This window comes from Oncorhynchus clarkii, chromosome 12, assembly GCF_045791955.1.
Source record: "Oncorhynchus clarkii lewisi isolate Uvic-CL-2024 chromosome 12, UVic_Ocla_1.0, whole genome shotgun sequence".
Classification (NCBI taxonomy): domain Eukaryota; kingdom Metazoa; phylum Chordata; class Actinopteri; order Salmoniformes; family Salmonidae; genus Oncorhynchus; species Oncorhynchus clarkii.
Window position 1 is genome coordinate 13,948,517 of NC_092158.1, and position 16,095 is coordinate 13,964,611.

General features: G+C 43.9%; 1 protein-coding gene across 1 annotated transcript in view; it reads right to left on the reverse strand.

Annotated features, from left to right (window-relative positions):
* The window catches only part of LOC139422735 (SH2 domain-containing protein 3C-like), a 124,467-nt gene that overhangs the window by 86,151 nt on the left and 22,221 nt on the right, over window positions 1-16,095 (reverse strand). Inside the window, exon 3 of the mRNA XM_071174045.1 lies at window positions 11,842-11,881. Within this exon, the coding sequence (XP_071030146.1) occupies window positions 11,842-11,881 (40 nt within the window). The remainder of the gene's footprint in view (window positions 1-11,841; window positions 11,882-16,095) is intronic.

Below are 16,095 nucleotides of genomic sequence, written 5' to 3' on the forward strand. Positions count from 1 at the left end.
TTCATCCAGAGTGATCATGGGCCTCTTGGCTGCATCTCTGATCAATCTTCTCCTTGTATGAGCTGAAAGTTTAGAGGGACGGCCAGGTCTTGGTAGATTTCTGATACTGATACTGATACTCCTTCCATTTCAATATTATCGCTTGCACAGTGCTCCTTGGGATGTTTAAAGCTTGGGAAATCTTTTTGTATCCAAATCCGGCTTTAAACTTCTTCACAACAGTATCTCGGACCCGCCTGGTGTGTTCCTTGTTCTTCATGATGCTCTCTGCGCTTTTGACAGACCTCTGAGACTATCACAGTGCAGGTGGAATGTATTTATCATCATTAGTCATTTAGGTCAACATTGGATCATTCAGAGATCCTCACTGAACTTCTGGAGAGAGTTTGCTGCACTGAAAGTAAAGGGGCTGAATAATTTTGCACGCCCAATTTTTCAGTTTTTGATTTGTTAAAAAAGTTTGAAATATCCAATAAATGTCGTTCCACTTCATGATTGTGTCCCAATTGTTGTTGATTCTTCACAAAAAAATACAGTTTTATATCTTTATGTTTGAAGCCTGAAATGTGGCAAAAGGTCGCAAAGTTCAAGGGGGCCGAATACTTTCGCAAGGCACTGTATATATATATATCAGTATATGTATATACTGATATATATACAGTATATACTGTATATACTGATATATATACAGTATATACTGTACTCTATATCATCTACTGCATCTTTATGTAATACATGTATCACTAGCCACTTTAACTATGCCACTTTGTTTACATACTCATCTCATATGTATATACTGCACTCAATACCATCTACTGTATCTTGCCTATGCCGCTCTGTACCATCACTCATTCATATATCTTTATGTACATATTCTTTATCCCCTTACACTTGTGTCTATAAGGTAGTAGTTTTGGAATTGTTAGCTAGATTACTTGTTGGTTATTACTGCATTGTCGGAACTAGAAGCACAAGCATTTCGCTACACTCGCATTAACATCTGCTAACCATGTGTATGTGACAAATAAAATTTGATTTGATTTGGATTTATAATCTCCACCTAGCACAGCCAGAAGAGGACTGGCCACCCCTCATAGCCTGGTTCCTCTTTAGGTTTCTTCCTGGATTTTGGCCTTTCTAGGGAGTTTTTCCTAGCCACCGTGCTTCTACACCTGCATTGCTTGCTGTTTGGGCTGGGTTTCTGTACAGCACGTTGATATATCCGCTGATGTAAGAAGGGCTATATACATTTGATTGGATTTGATAACTAGGCATTCAGGCCAAAGAGTTCAATCTTGTTTCTCATGGTCTGAGAGTCTTTAGGTGCCTTTTGGCAAAATCCAAGTGGGCTGTTATGTGCCTTTTACTGAGGAGTGGCTTCCGTCTGGCCACTCCACCATAAAGGCCTGATTGGTGGCGTGCTGCAGAGATGATTGTCCTTCTGGAAGGTTCTCCCATCTCCACAGAGGAACTCTGGAGCTCTGTCAGAGTGACCATCAGGTTCTTGGTTTCTCCCCCGATTGCTCAGTTTGGCTGGGCGGCCAACTCTAGGAAGAGTCTTGGTGGTTCCAAACATCTTGCATTTAAGAATGATGAAGGCCACTGTGTTCTTGGGGACCTTCAATGCTGCAGAATTGTTTTGGTAGCCTTCCCCAGATCTGTGCCTCAACACCTGACCTCAATTTCAAGTCTCATAGCAAAGGTTCTGAATACTTATGTAATGTACATATGTACTTGTGTTTTTTATTTTTTATATATTTGCTACAATTTCTAAAAACCTGTTTTCGCCTTGTCATTATGGACTATTGTGTAGAGATTGATGAGGGAAAAAATGAATTAAATCAATTTTAGAACAAGGCTGTAACGTAACAAAATGTGGACAAAGTCAAGGGGTCAGAATACTTTCTGAAAGCCCTGTGCATGTGCAGGGATACTGGAGTGATGGAGGTAGACATAGTTAAAGTCGGAAGTTTACATACACTTAGGTTGGAGTCATTAAAACTCGTTTTTCAACCACTCCACAGATGTCTTCTTAACAAACTATAGTTTTGGCAAGTCGGTTAGGGCATCTACTTTGTGCATGACACAAGTAATTATTCTAACAATTGTTTACAGACAGATTATTTCACTTATATTTCACTGTATCACAATTCTAGTGGGTCAGAAGTACATACATTAAATCGACTGTGCCTTTAAACAGCTTGGAAAATTCTAGAAAATTATGTCATGGCTTTAGAAGCTTCTGATAGGCTAATTGACCTAATTTGAGTCAATTGGAGGTGTACCTGTGGATGTATTTCAAGGCCTACCTTCAAACCCAGTCCTTCCCGCTTGACATCATGGGAAAATCAAAAGAAATCAGCCAAGACCTCAGAAATAAAATTGTGGACCTGATCAAGTCTGGTTCATCCTTGGGAGCAATTTTCAAACGCCTGAAGGTACCACGTTCATCTGTACAAACAATAGTACACAAGTATAAACACCATGGGACCACGCAGCCGTCATACCGCTCAGGAAGGAGACGCGTTCTGTCTCCTAGAGATGAACGTACTTTGGTGAGAAAAGTGCAAATCAATCCCAGAACAACAGCAAAGGACCTTGTGAAGATGCTGGAGGAAACAGGTACAAATGTATCTATATCCACAGTAAAACGAGTCCTATATCGACATAACCTGAAAGGCCGCTCAGCAAGGAAGAAGCCACTGCTCCAAAACCGCCATAAAAAAGCCAGACTACAGTTTGCAACTGCACATGGGGACAAAGATCGTACTTTTTGGAGAAATATCCTCTGGTCTGATGAAACAAAAATAGAACTGCCGGCCATAATGACCATCGTCATGATTGGAGGAAAAAGGGGGAGGCTTGCAAGCCAAAGAACACCATCCCAACCGTGAAGCACGGGTGTGGCATCATCATGTTGTGGGGGTGCTTTGCTGCAGGGGGGACTGGTGCATTTCACAAAATAGATGGCATCACAAGGCAGGAAATATATTGTGGATAAATATATCCAACATCTCAAGACATCAGTCAGGAAATTAAAGCTTGGTCGCAAATGGGTCTTCCAAATGAACAATGACCCCAAACATACTTCCAAAGGTGTGGCAAAATGGCAACAAAGTCAAGGTATTGGAGTGGCCACCACAAAGCCCTGACCTCAATCCCATAGAAAATATGTGGGCAGAACTGAAATAGCGTGTGAGAGCAAAGAGGCCTACAAACCTGACTCAGTTACACCAGCTCTGTCAGGAGGAATGGGCCAAAATTCACCCAACTTATTGTGGGAAGCTTGTGGAAGGCTACCTAAAACATTTGACCCAAGTTAAATAATTTAAAGACAATGCTACCAAATATTTATTGAGTGTATGTAAACTTCTGGCCCACTGGGAATGTGATGAAAGAAATAAAAGCTGAAATAAATCATTCTCTCTACTATTATTTTGATATTTCACATTCTTAAAATAAAGTGGTGATCCTAACTGACCTAAGACAGGGAATTTTTACTAGGATTAAATGTCAGGAATTGTGAAAAACTGCGTTTAAATGTATTAGGCTAAGTTGTACGTAAACTTCCGACTTGTATAAGGGGTAAGGTAACTAGGCAACAGGATGTAAGATAAACAGAGTAGCAGCAGTGTACAGTATATGATGATTGTGCGTGAGTGGGTGTGTAGAGTCAGTATAATTGTATGTGCATATTATGTGTGAGTGACCAAATTATGGCGTGACTGTTTGTGTGTGCGAGTGTGCAAGTGACAGTGTGTGTGATTGTGTGTAGGACCCTGTGAGTGTGCAAAGAGACAGTGTGTGTGATTGTGTGTGTAGGACCCTGTGAGTGTGCAAAGAGACAGTGTGTGTGATTGTGTGTAGGACCCTGTGAGTGTGCAAAGAGACAGTGTATGTGATTGTGTGTAGGACCCTGTGAGTGTGCAAAGAGACAGTGTGTGTGATTGTGTGTAGGACCCTGTGAGTGTGCAATGAGACAGTGTGTGTGATTGTGTGTAGGACCCTGTGAGTGAGCAAAGAGACAGTGTGTGTGATTGTGTGTAGGACCCTGTGAGTTTGCAATGAGACAGTGTATGTGATTGTGTGTAGGACCCTGTGAGTGTGCAAAGAGACAGTGTGTGTGATTGTGTGTAGGACCCTGTGAGTGAGCAAAGAGACAGTGTGTGTGATTGTGTGTAGGACCCTGTGAGTGTGCAAAGAGACAGTGTGTGTGATTGTGTGTAGGACCCTGTGAGTGTGCAAAGAGACAGTGCAAATATTGAAATAAAGGTCAATAAAGATACAAGACAAACTCAGTCTGTGTAGCTATTTTGTTGGATATTGATCAGTCTTATTGCTTGGGGATAGAAGTTGTACAAGAGCCTGTTGGTGTCAGACTTGATGCCCCGGTACCTCTTGCCGTACGGCAGTAGAGAAAATAGTCTATGGCTTGGGTGGTTGGGGTCTCTAACGATTTTCCGGGCCTTCTTTTCACACCATCTGAGGGGGAAGAGGCACTGTCAATTCTTCTTCACGATTGTGCATTTCTATTTGGACCATTTGAAGTCTTTAGTGATTTGGACACCGAGGAACTTGAAGCTGTCTACCTGCTCCGCTGCCGTCTCATCGATGTGGATAGGGGTGTGTTCGCCCCCCCTGTTTCCTGTAGTCCACGATCAGCTACTTGGTCTTGCTGATGTTGAGGGAGAGGTTGTTGCTCCAGCACCACACTGCCAGGTCACTGACCTCCACACTGTTGGATGACTCATCGTCCCTGTGGGGCCCCGGTGTTGAGGGTCAACATGGTGGAGGTGATGTTGCCTACCCTCACCACCTGGGGTCAGCCCGTCAGAAAGTCCAGGATCCAGTTTCAGAAGGAAGGGTTCACACACAGGTGGTGATAATGGTGTTGAACGCTGAGCTGTAGTCAATGAACAGTATTCTCACATAGGTATTCCTCTTATCTAGTTGAGTGAGGGAAGTTTGGTGAGAAATTTAGATTGCGTCGTCTATGGATCTGTTGGGGCAGTCTTACTATTTGGAGTAGGTCTAGGGTGTCTGGGATGGTGGAGTGAATGTGTGCCATAACCAGCCTCTCAAAGCACTTCATGATTACAGATGTGAGTGCTAAAGGGTGGTAGTCATTGTGGCATGAAGCCTTAGAGTTCTTGAGAACAGGAATGATGGTGGTCAGTTTAAAACATGTGGAGATTACAGACTGGGACAAGGAGAGGTTGAAAATGCCAGCTGTTCTACGCATGCTCTGAGAATTCACCCTGAAATACCGTAGGGGCCCACGGCCTTGCGGGTGTTGACCTGATTAAAGACCCTTCTTACGTCGGCCTCGGAGAGCGAGATCCCCCAGTCCTCTGGGTCGGTGACGGCGCTCACGCCAGGCTTGATGTTGTTGTTGTCAAAGGGTGCATAAAACACATTGTTTTGGTCTGGTAGAGAGGCATACAGTAGCTGCTGCTAGACCTGCATTCACCTGGCTCAGTCTGTTCTTCACTGGGCTCAGTCTGTTATTCACTGGGCTCAGTCTGTTATTCACTGGGCTCAGTCTGTTCTTCCCTGGGCTCAGTCTGTTCTTCCCTGGGCTCAGTCTGTTCTTCCCTGGGCTCAGTCTGTTCTTCCCTGGGCTCAGTCTGTTCTTCCCTGGGCTCAGTCTGTTCTTCCCTGGGCTCAGTCTGTTCTTCTCTGGGCTCAGTCTGTTCTTCTCTGGGCTCAGTCTGTTCTTCCCTGGGCTCAGTCTGTTCTTCCCTGGGCTCAGTCTGTTCTTCCCTGGGCTCAGTCTGTTCTTCCCTGGGCTCAGTCTGTTCTTCCCTGGGCTCAGTCTGTTCTTCTCTGGGCTCAGTCTGTTCTTCTCTGGGCTCAGTCTGTTCTTCTCTGGGCTCAGTCTGTTCATCTCTGGGCTCAGTCTGTTCTTCTCTGGGCTCAGTCTGTTCTTCTCTGGGCTCAGTCTGTTCTTCTCTGGGTTCAGTCTGTTCTTCCCTGGGTTCAGTCTGTTCTTCTCTGGGCTCAGTCTGTTATTCTCTGGGCTCAGTCTGTTATTCTCTGGGCTCAGTCTGTTCTTCCTGGCTCAGTACTGTGTAGTGTACAGTGCAATGTGATAAGTGGAGGAAACCCAATACTATAAGAGGCATGTTAGCAAGTCCAGCCCAGTCAATTTAAACTCCCTCAGATCAATAACTCTGTATTGTTGTTTTTGTCGCACTGCTATGCTTCATCTTGGCCAGGTTGCAGTTGTAAATGAGAACTTGTTGTCAACTGGCCTACCTGGTTAAATAAAGGTGAAATAAAAATCAAATCAAATGGAGACGCAGGGCTAATTCAATCTGTGACGCAGGAATATGCTCCTGAGAGAGGAGGTCTCTCTCTCGCTCTCGCTAACTACCCCCTCACTACCCCTCTACCCCCTACCCCTCACTACCACCTTACCCCCTCACTACTCCTCCACCCCTAACTACCATCCTACACCCACGCTACCCCCCTACCCCTCTACCCCCTAACTTCCCCCCTACCACCCTAATCCCTCACTACTCCCCAACAACAGCTCTACTGCCTCACTACCCCTCTAACCCCCTACCCCCTTATTACCCACTACCCTCCTAACTCCTCACCCCCCTCTTTTTTAATAGACTAAAATGAACAGCTTTGTATGAGTAAAAAAAAAACATGGCATACAAACTCAATCCTGGTGGCGCAATGGACTAATTCCATGGATAGAGAATAAAACAAAATAGTTTTGAATCTCACTGACACCGTGCCCTAATAATAAAGAAATGTAACTGCATGATTAATGCCTAAGAAAATTAGTTCAAAACAGTTAGCAGTCTTATTGAAAGATGTTCTCAGAATGTTATTTAATTACCTTCAAATAACCTACCATTTTTGTCCTCAGAACGTTAATAAATCCTCCCAAGAAAACTTTCAGGAACCATAGTAAAACATTCTCAGAACCTCCCTGGAACCATAGTAAAACATTCTCAGAACCTCCCTGCAACCAGAGTAAAACGTTCTCAGAACCTCCCTGGAACCATAGTAAAACATTCTCAGAACCTCCCTGGCACCATAGTAAAACATTCTCAGAACCTCCCTGGAACCATAGTAAAACATTCTCAGAATTTCCCTGCAACCATAGTAAAACATTCTCAGAACCTCCCTGGAACCATAGTAAAACATTCTCAGACCCTCTCTGGAACCATAGTAAAACATTCTCAGAACCTCCCTGGAACCATAGTAAAACATTCTCAGAACCTCCCTGGAACCATAGTAAAACATTCTCAGAACATCCCTGGAACCATAGTAAAACATTCTCAGAACCTCCCTGCAACCTAAAAATGTATGTTCCCAAAGCAAGCAAAACATTCACTTCCGTTTAAAAAACGTTCAGTTTTACCAGTCGTATGGCTTCGTTCCCAGAACCAATGGGTAACCAAAAACGTACTTTCTCACAACTTCCTAGGATCCAAATGTGCTAGCTGGGACATCCGAAAAATGTGCGCACACACACCCGCGCACAAAGACACACTGATGGGGTGTGTCTGTGTAAACCACCAGTGTGCCGTGTGCCATATATATGTTAATTAACTGCATATAAACCTCTCACTCCAGACCCACTAGGCCCATACCATCCAACAGAAGATATGGTTTCAGAGGCAGCCTGTCTCTGTGATTTCATGCTAAAACACAGACATGCAGTACATACAGACCATATTCATATACACTACCGGTCAAAAGTTTGGACAGACCTTCTCATTCAAGGGTGTTTCTTTATTTTTACTATTTTCCACATTGTAGAATAATAGTGAAGACATCAAAACTATGAAATAACACATATGGAATCATGTAGTAACCAAAACCAGTGTTAAACAAATACAAATATATTTTATATTACAGATTCTTCAAATAGCCACCCTTTGCCTTGATGACAGCTTTGCACACTGATTGTCCGTAGAGCTTCGAGACAGGATTGTTTTGAGGCAAAGATCTGGGGGAGGGTACCAAAGAATGTCTGCAGCATGGAAGGTCCCCAAGAACACAGTGGCTTCCATCATTCTTAAATGGAAGAAGTTTGGAACCTTCAAGACTCTTTCTAGAGCTGGCCACCCGGCCAAACTAAGCAATCGAGAGAGAAGGGACTTGGTCAGGGAGGTGACCAAGAACCCGATGGTCACTCTGACAGAGCTCTAGAGTTCCTCTGTGTAGACCTTTTATAGACAGGTGTGTGCCTTTCCAAATCATGTGCAATCATTTTAATTTACCACAGGTGGACTCCAATAAAGTTGTAGAAACATCTCAAGGATGATTAATGGAAAAGGATGCACCTGAGCTCAATTTCGAGTCACATAGCAAATGGTCTGAATACTTATGTAAATAAGATATTTCTATATATATTATATTTATTTATATAGTTCTTTATTGTTAATAAATTAGCAAAATTTTCTAAAAACTTGTTTTGGCTTTGTCATTATGGGGTATTGTGTGTAGATTGCTGAGGATTTAAAAAAAACATTTTTTTAGAATAAGGCTGTAACGTAACAAAATGTGGAAAAGGGGGTCTGAATACTTTCTGAATGCACTGTATATATATGATTTTTCAATGACTACCTCACCTCTGTACCCCACACATACAATCATCTGTAAGGTCCCTTAGTCAAGCAGTGAATTTCAAACACAGAATCACAAAGACCAGGGAGGTTTTCCAATGACTCACAAAGAAGGGCTCCTATTGGTAGATGTGTGTAAATAAAAGAAAAGCAGACATTGAATATATCTGAGCACGATAACTAAGATCCCATGGCACATAAGAGTAGGGGTGTTAACCCCGGTGTCCGGTGTCCCGGTGTCCTGGCTAAATTCCCAATCAAATCAAATTGTATTTGTCACATACACATGGTTAGCAGATGTTAATGCGAGTGTAGCGAAATGCTTGTGCTTCTAGTTCCGACAATGCAGTAATAACCAACGAGTAATCTAACCTAACAATTTCACAACAACTACCTTATACACACACAAGTGTAAAGGGATAAAGAATATGTACATAAAGATATATGAATGAGTGATGGTACAGAACGGCATAGGCAAGATGCAGTAGATGGTATCGAGTACAGTATATACATATGAGATGAGTATCCTGACCATCCTGGTCACCTAATCATCCCCAGCTTCCAATTGACTCATTCATTCCCCCCTCCTCTCCCCTGTAACTATTCCCCAGGCCGTTGCCGTCAATGAGAATGTGTTCTCAGTCAACATACCTGGTAAAATAAGGATAAAATAAAAATGAATAAATAAATGATGAATTACACTTTGGATGGTGTATCAATGTATCACCCAGTCAAAGATACAGGCGTCCTTCCTAACTCAGTTGCCGGAGAGGGAAAAAAACAGTTAGGGATTTCACCGTGAGGCCAATGGTGATATTAAAACAGTTATAAAGTTTAATGGCTGTGATAGGAGAAAACTGAGGATGGTTCAACAACATTGTAGTTACTCCACAATACTAACCTAAATGACAGAGTGAAAAGAAGGACGCCTGTACAGAATACAAATATTCCAAAACATTTGAGGTGACTCCAATTTAGTTATTGTGTGTGTGTGTGTGTGTGTGTGTGTGTGTGTGTGTGTGTGTGTGTGTGTGTGTGTGTGTGTGTGTGTGTGTGTGTCACAACATCAGGGTCACATTCTCCCTCTAACCTCTATTGTGGTTAGAACCCCAGAAACCAGGTGTACACCCCCACCTACTGGCCTGATCCAGAACCTCATCTCTCTACTGGTTTGATCCAAAACCTCAACTACCTACTGGCCTTATCCTGAGCCTCACCTACCTACTGGCCTGGTCCAGAACCTCACCTGCCTACTGGCCTGATCCTGAATCACACCTACTGGCCTGATCCAAAACCTCAACTACCTACTGGCCTTATCCTGAGCCTCACCTACCTAATGGCCTGGTCCAGAACCTCACCTGCCTACTGGCCTGATCCTGAATCACACCTACTGCCCTGATCCTGAATCACACCTACTGGCCTGATCCAGAACCTCACCTACCTACTGGCCTGATCCAGAACCTCACCTACCTACTGGCCTGATCCAGAACCTCACCTACCTACTGGCCTGGTCCAGAACCTCACCTACCTACTGGCCTGATCCAGAACCTCACCTACCTACTGGCCTGATCCAGAACCTCACCTACCTACTGGCCTGGTCCAGAACCTCACCTACCTACTGGCCTGGTCCCGAACCACAGCTACCTACTGGCCTGGTCCTGAACCTCACCTACCTACTGGCCTGGTCCAGGACCTCACCTACCTACTGGCCTGGTCCTGAACCTCACCTACCTAATGGCCTGATCCTGAACCTCACCTACCTACTGGCCTGATCCTGAACATCCCCTAGCTACTGGCCTGGTCCAGAACCTCGCCTACCCACTGGCCTGGTCCAGAACCTCACCTACCCACTGGACTGGTCCAGAACCTCACCTACCCACTGGCCTGATCCTGAACCTCACCTACCTACTGGCCTGATCCTGAACCTCACCTACCTACTGGCCTGATCCAGAACCTCACCTACCTACTGGCCTGGTCCTGAACCTCACCTACCTACTGGCCTGATCCAGAACCTCACCTACCTACTGGCCTGATCCAGAACCTCACCTACCTACTGGCCTGGTCCTGAACCACAGCTACCTACTGGCCTGATCCAGAACCACAGCTACCTACTGGCCTGATCCAGAACCTCACCCACCTACTGGCCTGGTCCTTAACCACACCCACCTACTGGCCTGGTCCTTAACCACACCCACCTACTGGCCTGGTCCTTAACCACACCAAACCTACTGGCCTGGTCACGAACCCCATCCAACACATTGGCCTGGAACCCAGAAGTGCTGAAGCAGCGCTGTTAACTTTGGATTCAATTTCCTTAATGGCATAATTAATTAGGCTAAACGCTGAGAGAGACTTCTGAAATGGGCCTAACTGCAGAAGCACAGGGGTATAATCACCTAGAATTACATTTCAAAGACCACATTACAATGATAGTCCAATATAACTAAAGTGCTTTTTTAAATAAAAGACCCTTCAGTATAAATGATCCAGATCTAAAATGAATTCTACAAAGTCGTATATTATGATTAGTGAAGCCACTTTAACACTTTAAGCGTAGAGACTTATTTAAATCTACATTAAACACAAAACAAGAAAGTATTTGGAGAGTTTGAAGTGTGTAATCCACAAACACCATCCAACCCTAGCAGAGAGGCAAGCAGAGCGGTGAAACCACTGAGTAACATTACAAACACGGTCGCTGAAGTCAGGAGCTTAAATGAATACAGCTCCCCTTAAACCTCACGACACAGCCATAGCAGATCAACACACTGGTCCCCCATAACCACACTAGAGGTATCAACACATTCAACTCACACTGATACTAAATGGTAGGGCTCGGACGGTACCCATATCACAATATGTTTTCCATGGCAGAAATGAAAACACGAAGCAGACCAAACTCTTTGGTCCTCTAAAAACTTGCTGTATGTAAAATATTGTGTGCTATATTATATATATTATATATATACTGTAGCTTGGAAAATAAATACATGTGACTTTGGATGACAACATAATGATGTCTGTTTCCAACACCAGGGCTGTTTTCTTAAGGAAGATGTATCTGCTTCGCTTTTCCTTTGCTTGCCGCACTTACTAACTGGTCACCACTGCTTAGATGGGTTTTTATCTCCCAATCCCTTCCTTTTCTCAGATGCTGTGTGGACTGCTGAAGCCTTCTGAGTAGGGCCACTGACACTAGCAGAACCAGCATAGACAGACAGGAGGGAGAAGGGAAAAAAATGTGTCTTACCTTGACATATTCACCCTGGCTGTCTGTTGGGTCCATGTGGCTGTTTTGAAGAGGACAGAGAGAATTGTATCAATATATTATTAGTCCAATGTGTGCAGAATGAAGACTGATAACCCTATACTGTGCTATATACAATAAGCCTATTCCCCATGGAAGTGCTACAGGGTGTTTAACATGCTTTACATCAGGGGATAAGAGATCACATAGCATGCTTCATCGTGGAGGAGGAGTATGAGCCCTCAAATCTCAAGGTCTCCAGAACATTACCACATAACTCACACTTTGCATAGAGAGAGACCAAACGTCAAGGCCCCACGGTGAAGCTGGGAGGAGACATACGTTATAGGCCCCACGACGCAGCTGTAGCCCCCACAGCGCAGCTAGATCATATAACCCTGCCCATCACAGAAGGTAATTACATGCCCACTGAGGACAGAATTTCAAAACCCTGTTATTTCTCACAGTCCACACACACATACACTCGCTCACACACACACAGCCAGACACAGACACAGACACAGACACAGACACAGACACAGACACAGACACAGACACACACACACACACACACACACTTTAAATGTCCTGGTTCCCACAGTGGAGTTGTATGCCCAGTCAGTCATATTACATTACATTGCAAAAGCCCTATGGCGGAGCTACATTGCACATGTTCACTGTGAAACAAGATCAAAGAGTCCCATGACAGAGCAGAGCAGGGCAGGGCAGGAATGGGAATCTGATAGGCCCTGTGGTGGAGGCATGGATCTTGACTGGGAATTTTATATAGGCCCCATGGTGGAGCTTGATTACATTCCACATCATAGGCAAAAAGATAGATTTAGAGTTAGATAAACTTGAATTTTTCTGCAAGGACATATAGAGGATACTACCCACCACAACTGAACCTTCACTCCAAATCAAAACTCAAAACCTACAACCTGATTTTGGACAAAATGACATGCAACTGCTACCAAAGATTCTTATTTCCAAGGTATATACAACAATTGCACTGGCAAACCAACGATTAGCAAAAGAAGCACAAGAACCCTGAAAACACCATGCGACCTGGAACTGAGTGAGTAATGTTCAGTCTGAAGCTACTTTTAAAGCCAAGAAGAAAAATGATATATTTTACTTTATAAGGACTGAATGCTAAGTTAAGGCTACCAAGCTTGCTAGGACAGAACAGATCCGGCTGCAACTTCAATTTCCACTGAGGTGTGAAGTGAGAGGTGTCAAAGCCCTTGAGCCCAACAATGGCAGGAGAGTTTCACAGCCTCCCCCAACCATATGCAGAGGCCTTTGAAGCCCCATCCCTCTGTGCATGGGTCATTACAATACAGTAGCCACTGGATTCATCTCTATTTTGAACTGATAAGCAGCCAGGACACTTCAAATGTAAATTACCTCAATAAGAAACAATATTTTTGAATTGATCACATCAGAAGATATCCCTCCTTGCAATCTCCAAAATACAACAGTCACCGGACAACTTTGTTTGGACGCCGTAAAGGACCATTTGCCGAAACTGAAGAGATGTAGCTAGCTAACAACTTCCTTTTCCACATGGGAAAAAATGGTGGACAGAGACTTGCTATCTACATTAGCTGGGATTTTCTACAATGAATCTGCCTCCTGAAAAAAGTTACTGTACTTTACATTACTATTCATATTTTTGACCAATTTTACTTTTACTTCACTACATTCCTAAAGACAATTATGAACTTTTTACTCCATACATTTTCCCTGACACCCAAAAGTACATGTTACATTTTGAATGCTTAGTAGGACAGGAAAATTGCCTAATTCACACACTTATCAAGCAAACATCCCTGGTCATCCCTACTGCCCCCTGGGAGATATGTATACGGTCTATAGCTAAAAAAGTAATACTAAGTGTATGTTGTGTAGTAAGCTGTTAGTAGTCCATGTGCCTCACCCTAATAATTTGGTCCCTCCCTCTCAAAACTTAGCATACTGTTCTGGCACATGTAGCCTAGAGCCTGTTTTAGAGAAATGTAATCATAGAATATTGTAAGAGCTTTCATTGTCTGCTTGTATGACTCCTTCATTTATCCTACGGTTCTGACGTGGTGTACAGGGAGAATAGTGTAAGAACGGCCTATGTTATTTTAAAAATGTATTTAACCTTTCTTTAACTCGACAAGTCAGTTAAGAACAAATTATTATTTACAATGACGGCCTACCCCGGCCAAACCCGGACGACGCTGGGCCAATTGTGCACCGCCCTGTGGGACTCCCAATCCCTGCCGGTTGTGATACAGCCTGCATTATGAATTCTGTCGCTGTACATTTCAAGTGCTGAACAAATAGTGATATTGACTATGTTCGTCCTAGCTCGCTCATTAATGTCTTAATCAAAATTACGGATTGCCTCTTATCAACTCGTCGTACATCTCAATTGTCAGTAGAAATCCCATTTGTTTAAGCAAATCAGCCATACCAGCTATGTTTTTTGAAAGGCAGTAAATGAGGCTGAATGAACTGTTTTGCTGCCTGACAACGCTATGCTGGTATGCAGGTGTAGCCGTGGTAACGATTCACTCAATGGAGTTGAAAAGAAAGCTCTGTTGTTGGGACAGCTTTATGTAGGCCCTAACAGTTTGTGGGCACAGTTTGTCACTGTTATAGTGCAATTAATGTATTGTTTAGTGTTGTGTAGTGGCTTTGCTGACATGCATGTACATGTTGTTGTTGGTGAGTTTGCCCCACCAAGATTTACATGCTAAAATCGCCACTGCATACCAGACAGACACAAAGAAAGACCCAGCTGGGGTTCCATCTATGGTTCAGTGGTCATCAATCACTCTTACGATCTCATAAAGTCTCCTACTATAGCCTAGGGTGGTCTAGTGGTCTAAGTCACTGCCTACTGTGAACACATAGAGCTACGGGATGGGTTCACATCTGGCCCACTGCCCTCTCTTCTATTTTTCACTTCTAACTCTCTATCTAAAACAAAATGTACAAAGACATAACAACGAATAGTCTCCTACTGCAGCGACTTAGACCACTAGACCACCCTAGTTGATTGTTCGTGCACAGCCAATAAAATTAGGCCACCATGGTTAAGATCAGTTGTGTAAAATACTTTATAGTACTACTTAAGTCCTTTTATTTCTGCATCTTTCCTTACTTTACTATTTATATTTTGGACAACTTATATTTTTACTGCACTACATTCCTAAAGAAAATAATGTACTTTTTACTCCATACATTTTCCCTGACACCCAAAAGTATTCATAACATTTTGAATGCTTAGCTGGACAGGAAAATGGTCAAATTCACACACTTATCAGGAGAACATCCCTGGTCATTCCTACTTTCTCTGATCTCGCAGACTCACTAAACAGACATGCTGTCACACCCTGATCTGTTTCACCTGTCGTTGTGCTCGTCTCCACCCCCTCTAGGTGTCGCTCATCTTTCTCATTATCCCCTGTGTATTTATACCTGTGTTTTCTGTCTGTTGCCAGTTTGTTTTGTTCGTCAAGTCTATCATTGGTTTTCCCCTTGTGCCTGGTTTTTCTAAGTTCCTGTTTTGACCATTCTGCCTGCCTGCTGTCCTGTACCTTGTCCCACTGGATTATTGACCTGAGACTGCCTGCCCTGACCCTGAGCCTGTCGTTCTGTACCTTATGGACTCTGATCTGGATTACAGACCTCTGCCTGCCCTGACCCTGAGCCTGTCGTTCTGTACCTTATGGACTCTGATCTGGATTACAGACCTCTGCCTGCCCTGACCCTGAGCCTGTCGTTCTGTACCTTATGGACTCTGATCTGGATTACAGACCTCTGCCTGCCCTGACCCTGTCGTTCTGTACCTTATGGACTCTGATCTGGATTACTGACCTCTGCCTGCCCTGACCCTGAGCCTGTCGTTCTGTACCTTATGGACTCTGATCTGGATTACAGACCTCTGCCTGCCCTGACCCTGAGCCTGTCGTTCTGTACCTTATGGACTCTGATCTGGATTACTGACCTCTGCCTGCCCTGACCCTGAGCCTGTCGTTCTGTACCTTATGGACTCTGATCTGGATTACTGACCTCTGCCTGCCCTGACCCTGAGCCTGTCGTTCTGTACCTTATGGACTCTGATCTGGATTACAGACCTCTGCCTGCCCTGACCCTGAGCCTGTCGTTCTGTACCTTATGGACTCTGATCTGGATTACTGACCTCTGCCTGCCCTGACCCTGAGCCTGTCGTTCTGTACCTTATGGACTCTGATCTGG